We start from the raw sequence: 17,556 nt of genomic DNA on the forward strand, positions 1-17,556 counted from the left end.
AGACGAGCCGAAGAAGCCGATAATGGCAGAGATCGTTATGAAGGATGTAGTCTCGGGTCGTATTGTGGTCTCACAGGGCAGCTGCCATGCAGACTGATGAAAATAATCCAAAAGATGAATGATGTAAAAGACAGAAATGTATTTTCCTCGGCAATTAAGGAAATCAACCTACTTATTGACATGATATGAGTACTGGTATCCTGACATCTAGACTGTTGTCCTTTAGACCTTAATTTTTGTAGCCAAGGCCAAACCCAAGTCAAGCAGAACTAGTCGTACAAGCCTGCTGTCTGTGCTGTCATTTCAGCTTCTGTCCCCAATATTTACATGTCAACAGCTATGCCCCGAGGCTATGTCTCTCCATTCAAGGCTGCTTCTGTGTTGCCTAACACCACACAATTACTGTGAAGACGACGGCGTTTACATGCATGTAGTAGCACTACTGGCCCTTAATTTGGGTTCTGGCCTATTTTTCAAGACAGAAAATATAGGTCAATCTTAAATGTCTTTGTGAATGTCTGAGACCATTTATCATTGCAAATCATGTACTTCATTCAAAAGGACTTTGTTTTCATATAGACGGACACACACACGCATGCATTCATACACACATTTATGTCTCCCTCACCTTACAATACTATATCTGCCTTTATCTGCCTTTATTGTTCAGTGTATTTTCTTATTGTGGAATCATTTCTGATTATCTGCTCCATTGGAACTGGTTAATAAGAGGCTAAGAGTCATATAAATACAGTATTTAATACCTATTAACCTGTGTTAGTAGTCAGAGTGAATAGAAACGTGCGTCGTCCAAGCAGGCCTCAGGACCTGCTTCTGACGGGGGTTGAACTAGTCTGCCGCTGCTCGGCTTTCAGATCATGTCAGTTTTATACATTACCCAAAATCACAAATTTGCCTCAAGGGGCTTCCCAATCTGTACGGCACTGGACGATGGTAAGGAATCTTAAATGCGTTTCTGGGAAAACTGCAGGGATTACTGCAGGATTACTTGCAACCTCATACAGTGTTATACATGTTCGTGTCAACTAATAACTTTCAATCATAAATTCTGTTCCTCTAAATCTTTCACTTTCACTGAATGCAACAGAAATTGCGCTATTAATGTGATGAATATACAGTTTATATAAGGTCCCGTGCAAAAGGATTTTGTATATTTATTTATTAATCTATTATAGTTTTATTATTTATCATTCAGCAAAAAAGCAAAACATTAGCTTGAAAATTGACATTGAAAATGTCACTTTGCGCCCGAGGAATTGATGCACAGTTTTCAGAGCCTAGAGGTTAGAGCTACTGCTTATAGTTGAAGCTCTAAGTGGCTCTATTGTAATCACTATAAACAGATTCACATCTGCACACAAGCATACAAGTACAGAACCTGCTGGCAAGATTTTGGTATTGTAACTGTTGTGGTTTTTGATTGTCCATTAGTAGTGTTTGATACATTTGAGCCAGCTTTAGCTGCATGCTGGTCAAATGCTGTATGGAAACAAAAAGGGGTAGAAAGCATTGGCTGAAATGCGATGTCAGAACCCATCTGCTGTGACCTGACCACAATTTAGGTTTAGCTTTTTATTTTTTCTGGCTGCTGGTGAAAAAAAAAATCCAGTTGAAGGTGTTGTCCTTCAACTGCAACTCCATTCTCTTCCATCTCAAGTTGCTTATTGGACTGTAAACAATTATCAGCAAACGGAAGAGGAATCTTGGCATTGAAGTTCATTATCCATATCCTGATATCCAGTATGTCTTGCCTCCAGAGGCTAAACTGTCGTCAGACTGATACCCGATGGGTCCTGACATTGGGTCCATTCTCACCAGTAAAATACTGGTCTAGCAGTGATCTGGGTCAAGTGTGAATGTGGATGACGAGGAATTAAAGCTGTGACAACAGTCTGATATTATTGGGTCCAATGCGGGTAGGATACAGTTTATTTACCCACATCAAACACAGCGTTGTGTGGGAAAGTGGGTGTAGTTCTGTTGACACGTCTTAGCCCAGTCCTGTCTGCTGAATCACTTGTTGGCTAAGCTCGCTTTTCCCTTTCCCATGAGATTCAGAGGAAGCATGCGGATGAGGCGAAGGGAAATGAACAGCTTATGTGAACGTGGATATATTATTTAACATTTTCACTAACAACTTGCAACCCTAACTTATCATAACTGGAGATTAACCTTGATAAATCAAAGGGATGATAATGGACGGACAGCGTTTGAATTTTCTGGACTACAGGGCCCCTTTTTATCCAAATGCTCATCCCAGATAATCTACTTATAAATTATAAATCTATAAAACCTGACATCTTCTACCTTTCTGCTGAAGCCAGTTACATTTTGGGGAAATGTGTGGTTTTATAGTGTATTTATCTGTCAGGATTTCGTCCATCAGTCCTAAAGAGCATTGAGACCCCTGCGAATGTGTTTAGGATTAGGTACTATTGTACGCTTTTAACGGATACAGATGTATTGTCATCCCTGTGGAAAAATTGGCTGACTGACTGACTGCCTGACTGAGAGCTGTCTGTCTGTCAGCCTTTGCATGTGAACTTCAAATCACAGCTCGGCAGCACCAAGCATGTAGCCGCCAAAGGCAAGGCTTTACACTGTCATCAGCACCACGCAGCTGCCTCTGGGTGCTGTGCCATATGACATTAACTGAGATCGATCCTCTCCACACCTCAAGGAGCTGCTGTGCTACACACAGTGTTTTCTCTGATGCAGCAACCTCCACCTCAAAGACAAGAAAAGGAACTCTCCCCTAAGCATGTGTAATTGAGTGACAATGACCTGATCCCCAGTGTTCTTAAAGTTTATAAGTTGTAAATCCAAAAAGAAACATTTTGTCAGACTTATCAGACTGCAGTTTTTGTCACATGAGACCCAAAAACAAACAAATTATTTCTGGTTTGTTTTGTAGTGAAGTTGAAGCTAACTTATCATGTAAGGTAAGCTACACTCTTGGTTCGCATTATAAATCATGTGTTTTCACGCATAATATTAATTGATTAATTGATTAATATATCAGTTGTTGAAAGTTTAATTAATTAATTTGATAATCAGTCGGTTTAAGTAATTCTTTTAGGGGAAAAAAACTAAATTCTTTGAATCTAGCTTCATAAATGTGAATATATGTAATATTCTGACATTTTATAGAACAAACAACCAATTGATTAATAGAAAAAATAATCAACAATGAAAATAATCATTAGTTGAAGCCCTTATCTGTATTAGCCTAATAATAGAGTTATTCATTTACAGTGCTTATATAGATGTAGTTTCTTGACCGAGGCAGATGGTTGAACCATATGGAGAGAAGTATGTGATTATGTGAAGGTATGTGTTGGTTTTTAAGCCAACCAGCCAACAACCTGTGCTGCTGCTGCAGTGAAAACTCTTGCAGCCTACACTCCTTTTCCTCTTTCGATTTGGAAATAAATATCTGGGTCATATCTCAGATTCCAGGTTATAGCTCAGATTTTAGGGCACATTACTGCTTTAATGTGAGCACTTGATTCTGTTACTCTGCAGCAACTGAACATAATACAGTGAAGAAAGAGTCGGAGGGTAGTCTGTCTAGGGAGATACCCGTTTGTTTTTCTTAGCTTAGGAGGCTAACCCCCCCCCCCCAACAAACATGCTGCCTGTGTGCTGTGTTGAAGATGCAGTCATGCGGAGCCAGTGTTTGACATAATGTTGGACCAGTATGGAATCTGACTGGGAATATCAGCGCTGATATGTGGTGATACACAGAGGCTGTCACAAAGGTTGCATCCATATGCTGTGCCACTCATTCGTGAAGCTGTGAAATTGGGTTGCATCCCAACTAGCCTGGAGACAGTATCGCTTTCACTCCTCTCTTTCTGCCTCTCTCTCCACCTCTTCTCTCTCTCGCTCTCTCTCTCTCTCTCAGCTCATCCCACTGAAGCATTTTTCTGGGAAGACGGAACAACTAATGTGGCATTAATAGGGTCACATCATCTCCATGCAGCTCTTTCTTTCTTCTCCTTCCAGTGGCTGAGGCTGTTGTTTATCTTTTTTTCAGATGGAGCTGTAGAAATGGCTTAGAAATCCCCCAGGCCAGCATCTCTCACATGTGAAGCCTGCCAGTTGATTTTTTTTTGGCTGGTAAAGGAGGTTCTACCTTTAGAGGTTGTTTTCTTTTTGTTTTATTCAAATTTTCAAGCATTGGAATTAAAATGCATCTTTCCTTTGCAAATTTAGACCTATTTCCAGACCTAATCTAGACCAATATGATTATTTATTTGCTTGTGCCTTTAAGAAGAAATTATATACCCTTAACTTAAAGGGACAGTTCACCCCCAAATCTAAAGATACATATTTTTATCTTCATATTTTTGTCGTATCTTAGTGTTCGAGATATCATCTGTGGAGATGTCTGACTTCTCTATGTGCGATATCTCCAACACTCACATATACCACAATCTAGATGGATAAATAGCACTGCAGATAAGTGGAAAAATATGTATTTTTAGATTTCGGTCCCTTTAAGTTTTACATACCAACTTAATGTCAAGCTAAAGAAACTTTCTAATTCTAATAAATCTAATTTGATCTAGGCAGGTTTTGAATTACCTCAGGCTTTCGTTATTTCTGTCAGTCCCCAGTCCTCATTTGTAACAACACGGTGTGACCAATCAGTACGAGTAAACTTAAGGACCATATCATCGTTTAAGAAGTTTCTCTTTTCTCGAAACCTCTGCTCACTAAATCAGCATGAAATGTAATGCCATTTGCAGTGAGCAGTCTGAGCCCCGATACGCAAAGAGAGGAAAAAAATGTCTTAAACGTCTGTGAGTGTGTTTTTCTTTCTCCTGGCCTTTGAAAGATGCCAGTTAATCTGCTTACTCCTTTAATTGTGAGTGTAGGGGTTGGGCCTCCTCCCGGCCAGAATAAGGCTACTGATCCAGAAGTAAAACGATGACCACCACAGTTATTCCTTCCTTTAGGTTGTGCAACCCCCCCAGTCTTCTTTAGCCACCCCTCATCTCCTCCTCCTCCACCGTACCCTCCCTCAGAGGGAAGAAAGCTCCTTGTTCTGACAATAGACATTTTTTACCATATGTTGGCTTGACATCTTCATCAGGTTCACAGCAGGTTACCTTAGTTAACTTTCACTCCACTGCCTGATGGGATTTTCTCCCTCTGTTTCTCCAATCGGCCCAGGCTCAAAGTCTAGACGGCCTCCGAGGCAGGGTCCTTCCAGCCCTGCGTCCACAATGGCCGTATTGTGGATGCTTAGTAGCGGTAGCTTCCTCCCGTTACAGCGAACAGGCTAGTGCTAAAACAATGCTTTTGTCCGAGGGCGTACGAGGGGGGCCTAATCCACTACATACTGTGAAATAAATCTCTCTCAGAGATGAGAGAGTGAGCGAGAGAAACGGAGTGAATGAAATCACTGCCAAGGAGGTTAGAGTGCAGCAGTTTAACCCCTGGCCAAGAAAGGGGGAGGAGAAGAGGCAAAGGGAGCGAGAGAAAGGAGGAACAAGGAGAGGCAGGCGCTACATCCCTTCATCTCCGGAGCACGGATGGAGGAGAGGGGCTGCCGGTGGCTTTCACAGCCTCTCTTCTCACCAGAGGAGCTGCTGTTCACCATATGGGATTTGGCCTCTCTTAACAAACAGGCCCCCTATTCACTCACAACACACATTCAGTCGTTCATGGAATAAGGTGAAAAAAGTGCATTTTTTATGCCTTTAGAACATTGGATGGCCATGAGGGCTCTAAGTCTGTGTTTGATTCACATAGTATAGAGAATTATAAAATAGAGGCTTTCATCTAAATGTGTATTCACACTGGATTTAGGGTTAGGTCTTTTTGTGTTTTACTGAAATCTTAAAGCCAGAACCATGCATTCAGGCCACTGTTATTGAGCTGCTAAGGTGATCCTATAGAAACACAAACACAGGCCTCTGCTCTGTGGGTGTATTTCATGTTCATCATATGCTTTTCCCAGTAGTATGCAAAGGCTATTTTTATTAGGCTTTACGTCATTCAAAGTAAGTAAGTTTATTTAGTTTAGTGACAAAATGGCTTAAAGTTGAATAACTTGCCGTGCAGCGCTGGGCAGTGCGAGGTTTCTGACACACTGATGTTATGCGCCAACTTTTTCTTCCAGCCAGCAGCATTAGGGCAGTATTAGGAATGACATCCTCTGCCAACAGCTTCTTTTTAGCCTACTTGGAAATCCCAAGAAGCGTAGATTTATGCCAGGACGAAGATGCCAACATTTTTCATTTTTTTAGCCTACTTGGATGTGCCAGTAGACATGGATTTATGCAGAGAATTGAAGAAATAAGAAATGAAGGGGTAGGCTTATTTCTTGTCTCTCATGTTTCGATGAACATATATCTCGCTAATTTATTCTGTTTAATCCCGTCACGTTTAATGATCCACCTGCATCAGTAGGAAGGGAGAGGTGTCAGCTGAGAGAGGCAGAGTTCTACCTCCCACTCTCAGGCAGTCCGTCCAATTCTTCCCTCACCTCATCCTTCCTCCTCCCACTCTCTCCCTGTTGCCCCGCTCTCAGTTCCCAGCACCCTTCACCTATTAACCCTGCTTTCTCCTCGCTCACTCCTCCTCCGACTTGTAAAGACAGGCATCTCAGGAATAGCCAAAACATTGATTTTTCACCATATCTACCACCAGCAACCCCCCTCCCTCCCTAGTATCTGTGTCACGGCTCAGGGGCTTCCTGCATGTTGCCCCCATCGTGACTGTTGGAGGTCAGCCACGCTTGAAGCCCTCAGAGATCAATGGACATGCTACTATACAGTAAATATTCACTCTTGAGCTTGCTATCAATCTGTAAACATGCATGTACTTGTACAGTACGCATTTGCAAACAGACCAATGGTCACTACTTGAGCTTTTTTTGTCACATTTGCCTCCACTCTATTTCCTGGGGTGTGAATGGAGGAATCCAACTCTGGATAGGTGATTTCAATTCAATTCTCACCCACTAGATCTGTTTACGCTCCACCAGGGTGAAATATGCTATAGGTTGTTTTCCCCTTGTCATTCTAGCTGCCACTGGTGTCACATCAAACGGACTGTTTTTATACTGTTTGCAACAGCTCTTTATAGATTTTGTCAACTGTAGGAAATACAATAAACACATTTTGAATCCTCTTTTTGGAGATAGGTGATGGAGACGCTGATGTCTAACAAAGCGATGCATCATGCAGGCAGGCCTAACAGAGACAGATGTATGGACAAATGGGTAGCAGGTTGGCATGGGAATAATTAATCGATGATAGATTAATGGTCGTTAAGAATTTGGTCGATCACGTGGAATTTTTAATCGATCTGTGTATTTTTAAATTTTATCAATGACTGTATCAGTACTCACTGAACTGAAACACAGCCAAGTGTTCAGTTCTGTGGCCGAACGTGAATAAGCCAATGAGCTGAGAATTACGTTGGATAAAGCTACAGTTGGCACACTGAAAGTTGCAATAACAATTATAAAACACACAGAAATACAGTATTATACAGAGTATTAATTTGAGAAAACTGGCTTACTGTATCAAACCTTGCTAGCATCAATTACTAGGTTTTAATTTTATCCAAAACTTATTTAAACACAAAACACATTTAAATATGTAAGATTAATGTGAAAACTAACCTCATGCCTCTTCAGGGGCTAAAACATAAAACATTGAACCCCTTGACGTTATCTTTACAGTATAATCTCACTTGAGTTAGTTTCACGATTGTCAGGAAGTCTCTTTTCGTCCTTTCAAAATAAAAGCGTCCGTGATCAAAACAGCCGTTTGCATAGCACTGTAAATATATCTTTTATTTTACCCATGTATGCATGCAGCGATTAATCGATTTATTGATTGTTAACGTTTTAGATGGTAGGTTTCTTCCAAATGCCCATAACTATAGCAGGCAGTGTAGGCAGATGCCTGGAAATGCAGAAAGTGGTTGATTAGTCTCAAAAAAATGTTAAAAGCTTCAGTACAGTTATTGCATATTGGCATTTGTTATTTATACTCTTTGTATGGCAGTAGGAGTGTAGGTGTTACTTTGTTATTAACTGTGTGTGGGTTTATGTACTCATGCTTGCATATGGCATCGCTAGTGTCCTAACTTTGACATTTTTTATTGTAACTGACAGCTGATGCAGAAAGTGTTTTATATCATTGTGAGCGAGCCAAAGCATTCATACAATGCAGTTGTAAAAGTCACAGCGTGTGTTTTGAAAATGCAAGATCCCACAGAGGCTGCAGACAGAAATGCATTTTCTGTGGACGAAACCAAGTAATGACAACATTTTGATCAAGTTTTAAAAGCTGAAAATTCCCAGCATGTCATTTGCACCTCAAATATTTTTATGTGTTGTAAAGCAAATCACCTACTACTAAGTTTTTTGCCACATGTGACAGTATTTAGGAATTATTATTAATTTATTATTTATTTTTTTTGTGTGTGTGTGTGTGTGTGTGTGTGTGTGTGTGTGTGTGTGTGTGTGTGTGTGTGTGTGATCTGTCATGGTGACATTTGTGTCCCCTGGTGGAGCAGCAGGGGTCCTCTTCACCTCTGTAACCTTCAACTTTCAGCCTTAACCCCCTTCAGGCCCCCTCTTGCGTCCACCACACGCCCAGCACGTCCAAAGGGAGGGGTATAAGAATGCAAGAGAGTGAAAATAAAAAAAGAAGAGAAATAGGGGGTGCAGAAGTGAAGAGGACAGAGAGCTGCAGGGGAGGGCAGTTTAAAGAGAAAGAAAGCTTGTGGAAGAAATAGAAAACAGAGGCAAGCACGGGGAACTGATTGAGGCAAGAAGAGCCAAAATTGAGGCTGAAGTTGGGGGGGGGGGGGGGGGGGGGGATATGTAAAAGAAAAAGACAGCGGAAAAGAGAAGTAAGAGAAAAAATGATTGGCAGAGAAATGTGGAGGTGGAGCAGAACGGAAACAATAAGGAGCCTGCTGGATAGAAAAAGTGCACCCAGCTTGCAGAGGGGAAGAGGAGATCTGAATGATAAAGGAAGGTGTTTGGTAGTGCTCTGAAGTTCTCACATGTCCTCAGCTGTGTGTTGTTACAGCTCACTGATTTTCTGCCTCCTTACCTTTGTCTCTCTCTCTCTCGTCTCTCTCGTCCTCTCTCTCTCTCGGTCTCTCTCTCTCTCCTCTCTCTCTTTCATCTCTCATCCTCTCTCGTCTCTCTCTCTCTCTCTCTTCTCTCTCTCTCTTCTCTCTCTCTCTCTCTCTCTCTCTCTTCTCTCTCCTCTCTCTCTCTCTCTTCTCTCTCTCTCTCTACTCTCTCTCTCTCTCTCTCCTCTCTCTCTCCTCTCTCTCTCTCGTCTCTCTCTCTCTCTCCTCCACCTCTCCACCAATCTCTCCTGTGTGACTCCATACTGAATTGCACATACTAAAGTTCAAGAAATGTGGAAAATTGGAAAAGGACTGCTGATATAAAGTCCATAGTAATGCAACAAGATGTTATATCAGAGCTTTTATACATGGTATTCAAGCCCCAAAGAAGGACCGTGACTTCTTGTTTCTGTTTATCTCGCCATACCTTTAGCTATTCTCAGCCAAAACTAAAGTTATTATCTCCACCAGCATGTCCGGAGGTAATCATGCGTGGTGTTTGTATCCGTCTATCCATCTCTCAATCTGTCTTTCTGTAGCTATCAGTTTACAGCCTATTACTTTTTGTGCACATTTATGAATGTCTGATTAGAGAAAGACCCCTCGTGGTTGGGGGCGGTTCACAATTCATAAAAAAATATATATTTTATTGATTGGTTCATATTGTCATTGATTGCTGAACCCTCTCTCCTTTGACCTGTAGGGGCCGTAAGTGGTCAACAACTCCTTCAATTCAATTTCAACTGTCAGCTTTTATATTGAATCTTGGTCTCAGTATGTCAGAAAATCTGATCAGTAAATGCTTTATTAGGGTGGCTACCGTTAAAAGTGGGGAAAATAAAGTATTAGGGTATTTGCTGGATACTCATTACACTTGATACAAGCCTGCAGAAGCAATGATTAGGAGACCTGTGCTTTCCTGCATGACATGTCTACATTTTTGCTGGGAAAAATGTTGATTGGCACATCTGGTGTTCACATATGAACTCTTGAATTCTGTTGTACTGCCAACATAGAGCCCATTGGTTCAGCCATGAGCATGGACAATGGTAATTTAGGGATTTTTAACTTTACAGTGCTGTTAAATCTGTTTTTTTTTTATATACCTACCACACCTGGCCAATCAAGGCAGAAAGTAGGCATGATTGCCAAAATTTCCACACATTGAACCCCCCTAGCCTGTTCTCTTCCTGTTCCTTTTTCTTCTGTCCTGTATCACACTGCAGCAGCAGTTCCCATCCTCTCACCCAGTAAATCAGCATAAAATAGCCCTAACTGTGGCGGATCATAGGGTAGGGGGGGGGGGGGTCCGGTTGGAGTTGGTGTGTAGAGCTTTGAGCTCCACTGCTTTTTTTTCTGTGCCGCTCTTTTCAAGATGGGGCCCATGAAATTATCCAACAGGATTATGTAAGGCATGATGGATTCTGCTGCGTCCCGTCATCCGTTTGTCCATTGTATGCCTTTTTCTCTCAGATGGCCTGGTGTGTTAGCCATGAAGCTACTCCACACATTGTGTGTTATTGCATCCCCTTTTTTACTAAGGTAGGGCTCCTCTCCTCTGGCTTCAGAAATGTCTGCATTAATCTTTTTGGGCATATGAGCAGGGTCGTAAACAAATTTAGCTTGCATTAAAATGGCCATACATCTTTCAATACAGAGACTTAATCAACCTGTTGAACTCAGTCATTGTTTTTATGACTGGATTATCTTCACTATCTAAAGATTTGGTGTGTCACTTTCTCCGCCAGCTCTGTGTAGACAGAGGTGGGGGGGTGTTTGAGAGAATGTGGGCCTTTTGTAGGTCCATGACAGTGAACCTGGCATGCAAGAGCTCATCTTTTCAAGCCCTTGCTGTTTCAGCCGAGGTCACAGGGTGACCTTGGAGCTGTGGAAGCCATGTTTACCAGAGACCCCTGTGTTCAGGCTGTGGCTCAGTGGCTGTTTCCTTTCAACCACATGGTATAAGCCTGCGAGGTGCGAATCTTGTGTTTTGGTGAGCATGTTGTGACACTTAGGCAACAATAGACTGGCTGCTTATTAAGGAAAATGAAATGTTTATTTTGTGCAGTTTGGTGTATTTATTTTCATATAAATTTGCCAGCACCATATTTGATGAACTTGATACAGACGTGTTTGTTGTCTGTCTTGAAAACATTAATAACCTTTTGAATGTCTTTGAAACACAGTTTTAGGTTGTTCCAGGACTGCAACTTAATAATACTCAATGCTTGATGAATCTGTCAGTTGTTTATTGAATAAATCAAGTTGTATGTAGTCGTATGTAAAAATGAATGAGAAATACTCATCACATCTTACCACAGAAGAAAAGGTTTATCCTAAGATCTCTTAACTAGTCTGATCAGCAGTCTAAAACCCCCAAAGTATTCCATTTATTAAGGCAATTTTAAAGCTTTTGATACAAGCCAATGTTCTGTTTGCACAATAACTGACTTGGTTTGTAATTGACAATTGGTGAATACCCTGTCGATCAAAAACTTGGTAAATGCCTTCGCACCAATGTTATTTACTGGAGAGAGAGAAAAAAAAACTCACAAATCTATGTTGTTCTAATGATAAACCTTTTAGCTTAGGTTTTACATCCCTCCAGCAAACAGCGAGGCTTGTTTCAATGTAGGAATAATTAAGCAAATAAGCTATACTATGTGTTGATGTGACTTTCTTAAACGTGCATGATTTGGTGTATAATATAAGCTATCATATCTACACTGAGAATATAGATTAGCATATTTACAGCACATACCGCCTAGACACTCTCTCTCTTGTCTTTTACCGTGCGCTACTGTGTGTTTGTGTGTGTGAGTATATAAGTAAAAGTGTGTGTGTGTGTGCGTGCACAGACTCGCAGCAGCCACCCTTGCCCCCACCCCTCTCATTAATATGTATGTATTCTGAGGCAGCTAGCGAAGACGGTGTGTTTCTCACCCGCTGATTAATGCTGTCTGTCAATTACCTCTAGATCCAACCGTGCTGTGGAGCTTCCCCCAGGACCACACCGACCAGGTTGGAACACACTCTGCTTTTTCATTCTTTTCTCACTCTCTCTCTCTCTCTCTCTCTCTCTCTCTCTCTCTCTCTCTCTCTCTCTCTCTCTCTCTCTCTCTCTCTCTCTCTCTCTCTCTCTCTCTCTCTCTCTCTCTCTCTCTCTCTCTCTCTCTCTCTGTCGTTCACTGTTACAGACAACCTCTACCTCCTCCTCCTCTCCCATCTCCCTTCCTTGCCTAATGCCCTCACTCACCCTCCCTGCCATTCTGTGGTAACCCCCCCTCCAACACCTATCACCACCACCACCACCACCACCAGTCTCCTCCTCATCCCTATCAGTGCTTCCTCTCCTTCTCTCCCTCTCTCTCCCTCTCCTCCTCCTCCTCTCTGTCTCTCTCTGTCTCATTGTACGTCTGTTGCTGGTAATGAAAAGCAGTGAGCAGGTCTTCAATAACCGACGAATCAGTAATTATCATGCAACCGTGACAGGAATGCACACCTCTGTTTCTCTCTCTCTCTCCCCCTCTCTCTCTCTCTATCTCTCTCTCTCTCTCTCTCGCTCTCTCTCTCTCTCTCTCTCTCTCTCTCTGCCTCTCTCTCTCTATCTCTCTCTCTCTCTCTCCGTATCACTCTCTCTCTCTTTGTATCCCTTGCTTTCTCTCTTATTGTTCTACTGTGTCTACTTCCTATTGTTTCACATTTATAGCGTTATTGGGTTCATTTTCAATCTGAAAGCAAAATCTGCAGCTGTTTTGCAGTTCTTTTTGGAACACCATGTTCCTCATAAACCAGTCATTGCACGGTTATGTACACCTCAGTATCTCCCACTAGTCTGCATTCTTGAATAAACACACTTTTGATGAGGACAGCTAACCAGCTTGCTGTTTTTATAAGATAGCGAAACAGTAGCCTAATAAACTGTTTATTAACCTAATCTATGATCTGCAAGAGTTTGCAAAGGCACTGAAAAACACGACTAGAGTCTTTCAGGTGAACTAGTGAGAGAGTTCCTGTCCTTGGCCGACATGATAACGTTTAATGTCCCTGACAACCACTATGTCGAACAACAAAACGCTCTTAAGCTTGTCTTAATTACAAACCTTATTTCAGGCATCTGACCACCAACCCATTCAAAATCCTCATTGATTTTTAGACGTTAGACCCCAGGGCGCTAAAATGCTAACTTACTTCCTGGTTTAAGAACTCATTGCTGTGGCACCCTATAGTAAGTACAGTGGGACAAAATTTAACCAGAAAGTCTGTTTGTTTCCAGGTTACAGTTTGGGTAATATTGTATGATACGCCTTTTCTCAAGGGATGTACAGATTTGATTTGGCAGACTGGTATCAAGGCCAACACTGACCTGATAAAGCAGATCAGGTGTCGATCCACATTTAATCCAGTTTCTTTGTAGTTTGTTAAGATAAGTAAGATTCAGTGTTTCTGCTATCAGTTACATTCATCCAGTCATGGCAGGCTGCCAACCCAGCTCCTTCTGCCAAAGCAACCCCTGGCTTCACGTTACCTTACATAAAAGTGATTGCAATGAGTTCCACACATAGAGGTATACAGATTTTAAATGTGGGGGGAAAAAAGAGCACTGGCTGGTTGAAGTAATGCTTAATGTTATTATCAGGAGATAAAAAGTGCATCCATTGTTTTCTCTTCTCTTTTTTTTGTTTGTTGGCCAAATGCTTATGAAATGTTTATTGACCCAATGGACTGCTTATTTAATTTTGTATATTTTTTAACAATATGTTTATTGAATAAATGTAGAAGAAAACGTTTTACATTAAAAATGACAGCAACAAAAAACAAAAAAAACATACATATGGAAAAAAAAATCTTTGGAATAATTTAAATTGATTTGATATCCCTTTTATTTAAAAGCCTTGCTCTTTACCCTTAAAAAATACACCACCTCAGCAGGGTGTCTTTGTTATTTCTTTCTGGCTTCACCTTCAAAGAACAGCAGTCTAGATCCAACTTGATCAAAACAATCACACAGCCTGTAATAATATGCATATTAAACTCTATGTTGTGCTGATCACGCTGTAGGTAGATTAGGTTGACTCAGTCTCCTGTTGTTGCTCCAAAATGTGATGGCTCCATGACTCCTGCTTTTTGCTGCTCTGTGTGTGTGTGTGTGTGTGTGTGTGTGTGTGTGTGTGTGTGTGTGTGTGTGTGTCTGTGTGTGTCTGTGTGTGTCTGTGTCTGTGTGTGTCCACTCTACAGTTAGTTAGTCTAAGAATGGCAGAAGATAGAGATTTGATAGGAAAGACAAACAAGACAAGACATGCCACATATTGTTTTTGTTATTGTGGCCAGAACAGGTCCTGGAGCACATCACTACACATCAATGGCTGAAGGGAAGAATGGACAACTAGAAAAAAAAACTGTGAGAAAGACAACAATATGTGCGTAGGCTAACTATCTCTCAACACAGCAGCCAAGCCAGTGAGTTAAAACAGCTCTCCTGCCTCTCTGATCCACTTTGAGGAATAAACGGGCTTGTAGAAAGATGCTTGAGGCGATGTCTGCCTGCCCCACAAGAACCAGAGCATGCTATCAGAGTAAGAGGTAGAGGGAGTGAGGGAACGAGAGTGTGAGCAAGAAATTACACACTGGCAGAGGTAGGCACAGGAAATGGAAGTGAAGGAAAAGGAGTAAAAAGAGCAGCGGAACCCAAGAGAGATGGAAAAAAATAGTGTAAACATACTGTATGTGTTGTCATGGGCCTGCTCCATCCTTCCTCTCTGACATGTCTGTCTTTTAAGCACCTTCCCCCCTCCACAAGTTACTTTTCTTTCATTCTGTTGTTGACTAGATCGTTTGTGTGGATAAGATGGCCCTTAAGATGGCTAGTTAGCGTGCTGTGTACAGAGGGATTGGCCCTTTCCCCCGTATACATAAAGGCTGTATTCACGGGCCTCATTACCAGGATTAGGGCTGCTTTCCTCCTTTGTGGGGCTGAAGGCTGGAGTCCTCTGTAGCCACAGTCTCTATCTCTTTCTGTGGCCCGAGCTGGCCAACATATGGCAGCAGCAGCCAACAGTCTCCGCAGAGGGGCTCAGAGCTCAGAGCAAGGCCTCCTTTTGTTTAGGCCGTTATTGTTGCTCAACGTAATGACATTTGTAGGCCGTAGGATCGGGGTGGAGGGGTTAGTCTACCCCAGGGGAGAGGGGGAGAGAGAGAGAGAGGAAGACAGAAAGACGGAGAAAGAGAGACGGATGGAAGTAGGGGGAGAGGCAAAGACATGCAGACAGACAGGAGTGTGGATTATGGAAATATGAATTGATTTTTTTTCTGTTCTGTGGTAGAATAGAAAGCTCAAAGGAGAACAGACTGCAGGCTGGCTGGCACGCTGGGGTGGTGCTGGGGAAATATGAAGTGAGAGGCGCTTGCTCCCTCTTTTTCTCTCCCTCTTTCTTTCTCCCCTTTCTTTTTCCCTCCTGCTCCCCCTATTCCTCCCTCAGCCCCTGAGACTTGATGCCCTGGTCATCCACAGATGCCACTTGGATAGAGAGGGAAAGATGGAGAGACGAAAGAGAGAGAGAGAGATAGGGAGGGCAAGAGAGAGGTGGCTAAAGCATATATTTGAATCGCAAGAAGGGCTTTTTTTTTTTGCAAATGAAGCAGACAGATGGAAATCTGTCCGTTTCCTCTCAGATCTCATCCCAAAGTTGTGCGAAAAACACAGCAGACAGAACACACATATGTGTGCTGTCACACACACACACACACACACACACACACGCATACACATGCATGTACACATACATGCATGCGCACACACATACAGAAAATGGTTCTGCCAGTTAGTTCTTACTAACCACACTTTGGTGTATAGAGGGCCCACTCCTCTGCAGAGAACAGAGGATAATATGATAAACACTCAGCAAGTTCCACAAACAGACGACAATTTGAAAACTTGAGATAGTCAGCAACTCTACACTGTTTAAAAATGTTAAGTTACTTGCACAGATACACCCCTCTACAGACTGCTTACTTGCCCAACAAAAAAACGTATTTTTTTAAAGTTTACTGTCTGCAACACTAATCCAGTTATTATGTGTTGGATTAGCCAGCTCTTGGTTATCATGATGTCATTTCCATGCATTTAACTTTCACAGCTGTCAGCCCACCGTGAAGTTAAAGGGTTTACCGAACAAGTTACACAAACAAGTGTAATGTAAATCATTAAACCCATCATACCAAAGGCTCATGTACATTAAGTCTTACTCACCTGGTCTGAATTCCACCCCACTTGGAATAACCTCCTTCTTTGAAATTCCACCTCATTTGAAGTTTGAGAAGTTTGCGCTGACTCGACATGGTTATTATTGATATGCAGGTCATTTTTTTGTCATATATATCTTTATATTATGACAAAAAATTACTTGTATAGAAATGAATGGCAAAACATACAAGGGGTTTCACATCAGTGAACAAAAATTCAACAAATTATATAAAGCATTGTTGGGGGAAAAAAATAAATAAGAATAAGAAATACCTTAGGGGGTGTGGCTTCAAGCCTGGGAAACTCAGTGTACTTCTGTCATCAATTCCCTTATCATCAATTCCCTCATCTGGAGAAATATGTGTTGGGAAATTTTTTTGATTTGTTTTGTTTGTTTTTATAACTCCTCAGCAGAAATTCATATTAACTGGGACACAGAACTACTGCTGGAGGGACTGTGTGGATGAAAACTGGTCAACCATGGCCACATATATTGGTATCGTCCTTATATTTCGATTTTAAAACAAAAATTTAAGTGGTACTTGTATCCTCAAGGATACTGGGTTTTTGTTCTGACATAAACTGCTATCTTTGGATTTAACTATTCTGTAGCCTAGTTTATTTGGTCCAAAGCAGCTGATAAAAAATGGCCGTTAATTCGCTTTTCGTTATTGAGACATTTAATAAGTTTGTGCTTTATAATTGGATGGAAACACAACTACTGTCACCTGTTTATGCTCTACGGAAACTAAATGGGATTTTTACTCTTTGGACACTGATTATTCCCCATTCTGACCGTCTTTTTAGTTTCTATCTAGTAAAACACTCCTCATCTCTATCTCTCTCTATTGTGCTTTCTTGCACATTCCTTCCTACAATTAAGAGTTGCTCCCCTCCACTTTACTTGCATATCATACACATGCATGCACTCACATGCATACGCAGGGAGATAACGTTGTGTTTGCTCTCTTGGCATATCATCATTATGCGTCACTCTGGGTCAACCTCCTGGTGCTCCTGTTAATCTTTTCACTATTTTTCACTCTCTGCCTCCAGTCTTGTCTTTCCCACCTTTATATCTCTATTTATTCCCATATATCTTTCTATTTTGCAGTATCCCTCCATCCCCTCCATCCCTTTCTATTCTTACTCCCTGTCGGTTCATCAACCTTCTCGTT

The 17,556-nt window shown here is 41.6% G+C and overlaps 1 protein-coding gene across 3 annotated transcripts in view; it reads left to right on the plus strand.

Moving 5' to 3' along the window:
• Positions 1 to 17,556, plus strand: part of dennd1b (DENN/MADD domain containing 1B) — a 123,745-nt gene that overhangs the window by 12,408 nt on the left and 93,781 nt on the right. For all 3 annotated transcript variants that reach the window (XM_059340317.1, XM_059340318.1, XM_059340321.1), the window contains exon 3: positions 12,113 to 12,156. In XM_059340317.1, coding sequence (XP_059196300.1) covers positions 12,113 to 12,156 — 44 coding nt within the window. The remainder of the gene's footprint in view (positions 1 to 12,112; positions 12,157 to 17,556) is intronic.

The sequence above is a fragment of the Centropristis striata genome, chromosome 9 (assembly GCF_030273125.1).
Source record: "Centropristis striata isolate RG_2023a ecotype Rhode Island chromosome 9, C.striata_1.0, whole genome shotgun sequence".
Taxonomy (NCBI): domain Eukaryota; kingdom Metazoa; phylum Chordata; class Actinopteri; order Perciformes; family Serranidae; genus Centropristis; species Centropristis striata.